The sequence below is a fragment of the Entelurus aequoreus genome, linkage group LG05, assembly GCF_033978785.1.
Source record: "Entelurus aequoreus isolate RoL-2023_Sb linkage group LG05, RoL_Eaeq_v1.1, whole genome shotgun sequence".
Lineage (NCBI taxonomy): Eukaryota > Metazoa > Chordata > Actinopteri > Syngnathiformes > Syngnathidae > Entelurus > Entelurus aequoreus.
In genome coordinates this window covers 87,501,173-87,506,172 of record NC_084735.1, presented here as the reverse complement: position 1 = coordinate 87,506,172, position 5,000 = coordinate 87,501,173, and the positions used below count along the sequence as shown (strand labels likewise).

Here is a 5,000-nt window from a genome sequence, read left to right as displayed (position 1 = left end):
GGGGAACTTGGCACATAACTCCACATTCATAGTTTTGATGTGACAATCTACAATGTAAATAGTCATGAACATAAAGAACAGGCATTGAATGAGAAGGTGTGTTGGCCTGTACTGTGTGTCAGACCTTTTACAAATGTACACCCCCACAAAGTCTCTGAGGTCAGCTGATCAGTTCCTTCCTGTCGTCCCAAAAAAGCCGTTTAAAATCCAGAGGTGATGGTACATTTTCTGCTGTGACTCCAAAACTTTGGAACAATGTCCCTCTTGCTATTTCCCTCTTTAATGACTTGTCAATCACGTCTCAAAACATATTTTTGCTCTTTGGCTTTTAAAGCAGCATGAGAGTTTTGTGATTTTAGTCTATTTTATAGTTAAATGTGTTCTATTACTGACTCTCCTAGTATGTATGTCTCAACTTTTGTGCAGCACTTTGTCAAACTTCTGTTGTTTTTGGAAATGTGCTATATAAACAGAGTGGATTGGACTCACACACACACAGCGCTAAGTGGGATGTTGTTGCAGGCCGACTCGCAGATGAGCAAAGACCGGCAGGTGTTCTACGACGCTTCACTGCAGTACGTCTTCAAGATCCAAGAGGTGCAGGAGAGGAAGAAGTTTGAGTTTGTGGAGCCGGTGAGGACTCACACACACTACACATCGACTGCTTATCGTATGGGCACCGATATTTGGCATTTTCACGTACATCGGTATGGGCCTTTTTATTTGATTTTGTTTTGTCACTACTACAACAGAACTACATCAGCAGATACAAAATGGTTGCATATGACGTCACATCCGTTTTTCCTTCTTGGCGGCTTATTCCACACGATGGTGGAGCACCTTGAGTGTAGCATGAAAACAAGTGCTATAATTACATTTCACCGTTTTAACTTCAATACAAATCATGATGACATCAATCATCCGTTCATCTTCCTCTATGACCCAAGAAGTGGAAAGCTAAAAACTAGATGGATGGAAAAGCACAAACTTTCAAAGGATCAGTTCTTCAAGTGTTTGTTTACAGTACTGACAGTGAAAAAAACATGCCACAATCTGACGTCTGACTCGGGGGAACAATTAAAGCTCCTTTTATCTTCTGGAGCAATGACGCGGAGACCAGAAGGTTGCAAAAGGTCGCGGTGTTGTGCAGCGTGTGAACATGAACGTCACTAGCTCTGGCCATCACAACTGTCCCCGCTGGTGATAAACATGTTTCAATGATACATATCAGCGCAGGCCACTTCCTGTTTCGGTAGCAGCACTTCCTGTGTGGAGATCTGGGAAAGCGTAAACAAGGACAGCGACCCCAAACAAGCCCGCAGGCTTTTTGTCAGGATTGTTGTGGTTAATGATCTCGTTATCTTTTCAGTTGTTGGCCTTCCTGCAAGGCTTGCTGACGTTCTACCACGAAGGCTACGAGCTGGCCAGCGAGTTTGAGCCCTACAAGCAGCAGCTGCAGTTCAACCTGCAGAATGTGAGTTACCGTGTGGAGATGTGGCGTTCGCGAACAAATACAGACTTTTGAACGGCTCCCTTAAGTGAACGATGAGAACCAACTCCCAGTTGTGGGACGGTTTTGAGGCACATGCATTTAGCGTCTGCTATTGCCAACTCGGCACGTGCGTCCCACCCAACTGGCAACTGATCTAGAAAATGATTTAGAGTTAAAGGATTTACTTTTATTTATATAAAAAAAATATATATATTTTTTTGTTTTGTTTTTTATTTATTTTATTTTTACTGTTAGCATGCTAAAATTTGCGTGTCAACTTTTTTAGTCAGTTTTACTACTGAAAACCTCCTAGTCATATGCCTTGTTATTTGATAGATGCTAACTGTTGGCATGCAAATATTTAGTATTCTAGCAGTTGCAAAACTGGCTGAAAAAGTTTGCACGCTCATTTTAGCATGCTACACAAAAAAAAAAAAAAAAAAAAATATATATATATATATATATATATATATATATATATATATATATATATATATATATATATATATGTATATATGTGTATATATATATATATATATATATATATATATATATATATATATATATATATATATATATATATATGCTAATTTTAGCATGCTAACAGTAAAAAAATAAATAAATATATATATATATATATATATATATATATATATATATTTTTTTTTCTTATTCCTTTTTTTTTTTTTTACTACTAGCATTCTAGCGGTTGCAAACCTGGCTGAAAAAGTTGGCACGCTAATTTTAGCATGCTAACAGTAAAATATATATATATATATATATATATATATATATATATATATATATATATATATATATATATATATATATATATATATTTAAAATTATAAAATAATTTTTTTTTTTAATATATATATATATTTTTTTACATTTTATAATTTTAAATATTTATATACATATATATATATATATTTTTTAATTTTATTTTATTTATTTTTTACTGTTAGCATGCTAAAATTTGCGTGTCAACTTTTTTAGTCAGTTTTACTACTGAAAACCTCCTAGTCATATGCCTTGTTATTTGATAGATGCTAACTGTTGGCATGCAAATATTTAGCATTCTAGCAGTTGCAAAACTGGCTGAAAAAGTTGGCACGCTAATTTTAGCATGCTACACTAAAAAAAAATTAAATGAAAAATAAATAAATAAATAAATGTACCGTGTATATATATATATATATATATATATATATATATATATATATATATATATATATATATATATATATATATATATATATATATATATATGCTAATTTTAGCATGCTAACAGTAAAAAAATAAATAAATAAATATATATATATATATATATATATATATATATATTTTTTTTCTTATTCCTTTTTTTTTTTTACTACTAGCATTCTAGCGGTTGCAAACCTGGCTGAAAAAGTTGGCATGCTAATTTTAGCATGCTAACAGTAAAATATATATATATATATATATATATATATATATATATATATATATATATATATATATATATATATATATATATATATATATATATATATATATATATATATATATATATATATATATTTAAAATTATAAAATATTTTTTTTTAAAAATATATATATATATATTTTTTTACATTTTATAATTTTAAATATATATATACATATATATATATATTTTTTTATTTATTTTTTTACTGTTAGCATGCTAAAATTAGCGTGTCAGCTTTTTTAGTCAGTTTTACTACTGAAAACCTCATAGTCATATGCCTTGTTATTTGATAGATGCTAACTGTTGGCATGCAAATATTTAGCATTCTAGCAGTTGCAAAACTGGCTGAAAAAGTTGGCACGCTAATTTTAGCATGCTACACTAAAAAAAAATTAAATGAAAAATAAATAAATAAATAAATATACCGTGTATATATATATATATATATATATATATATATATATATATATATATATATGCTAATTTTAGCATGCTAACAGTAAAAAAATAAATAAATAAATAAATATATATGTATATATATTTATTTTTTTCTTATTCCTTTTTTTTTTTTTACTACTAGCATTCTAGTGGTTGCAAACCTGGCTGAAAAAGTTGGCACGCTAATTTTAGTATGCTAACAGTAAAATATATATATATATATATATATATATATATATATATATATATATATATATATATATATATATATATATATATATATATATATATATATATATATATATATATATATATTTAAAATTATAAAATTATTTTTTTTTTAAATATATATATATATATTTTTTTACATTTTATAATTTGAAATATATATATACATATATATATATATATATATATATATATATATATATATATATATATATATTTATTATTATTTTATTTTTTTTACTGTTAGCATGCTAAAATTAGCGTGCCAACTTTTTCAGCCAGTTTTGCAACTGCTAGAATGCTAAATATTTGCATGCCAACAGTTAGCATCTATCAAATAACAAGGCATATGACTATGAGGTTTTCAGTAGCAAAACTGACTAAAAAAAAAAGACACGCTAATTTTAGCATGCTAACAGTAAAACAATCATATATATATGTATATATAAGTTGTTGTTTTGTTTTTTTACTATAACTTTTTTTATTTTATTCATATTCTATTTTCTTTGTTTTTTAAATTCACTTTTCAGCTTTATTTTTCTAAAGCGTAATAGTTTAGACATACACACAACCAGTACAATTTTGCACTAACATTTTTTCTTATGTCCTAATTTTATTGCAGTTTTATTTATACTTTTCAAAAGGCATTTTATTATTCTTATTTTTGTATTTTTTAAGATAATGTTAAAATGCTACACTTTTTTTTAGGTGTGGGAAAATACCAAACGGTGGAAAATATGGCACCACCTTATTGAATGTTTACAACAATTTGAAAAAATAAAAATATAGCTAATATTTCAGACACATTCCCACCAATATTTGTGTGAATTCAATGAATATTAGTTACATCCTGTCGTGTAACTGATACTTATTGTTTCCTTGATTAAAAAAAGGCAGGAAAAAATAGGCGGGGTTTATGGTCTGCATAGAACCATAAACCCCGCCTCTATTAGCGTGTCTGTCACCATTGCTCCAATCACATGACACTTTTGGCCAAGTTGTCAGCGACTTTACCCGGTTTTTGTGCCACTCCCAAGGCCCGCAACAACTTTGAAAGCACGCGCGCCGAAGTGGAGAGACTGATGAAGAGGATCCGGTCCGCCGAGGAGGACTTCAAGGCCCCGAGCTGCTTCACCATGGAGGGATACCTGTGCATACAAGAGAAACGTGAGTGCCGACCTATTCCAGACTTCCTGGTTTGTGGCTTGTGATTGTGTGCGCCAACCGCCGTGTTCCAGGTCCGCTGGGCAGCGTGTGGACCCGGTACTACTGTACGTACGAGAAGACTTCTAAGATGTTCACCATGAGCAACACAGAGGCCCGACCCTCGGGCCGACAGGTGACAGGTTTTTTCTTTAAAGGTCACATGAT

The 5,000-nt window shown here is 30.2% G+C and overlaps 1 protein-coding gene across 2 annotated transcripts in view; it reads left to right on the top strand.

The window, feature by feature from the left end:
* Window positions 1-5,000, top strand: part of arhgap42a (Rho GTPase activating protein 42a) — a 55,731-nt gene that overhangs the window by 23,132 nt on the left and 27,599 nt on the right. For both annotated transcript variants that reach the window (XM_062049257.1, XM_062049258.1), the window contains exons 6-9: window positions 523-633; window positions 1,370-1,474; window positions 4,667-4,796; window positions 4,868-4,968. In XM_062049257.1, the coding sequence (XP_061905241.1) occupies window positions 523-633; window positions 1,370-1,474; window positions 4,667-4,796; window positions 4,868-4,968 (447 nt within the window). The remainder of the gene's footprint in view (window positions 1-522; window positions 634-1,369; window positions 1,475-4,666; window positions 4,797-4,867; window positions 4,969-5,000) is intronic.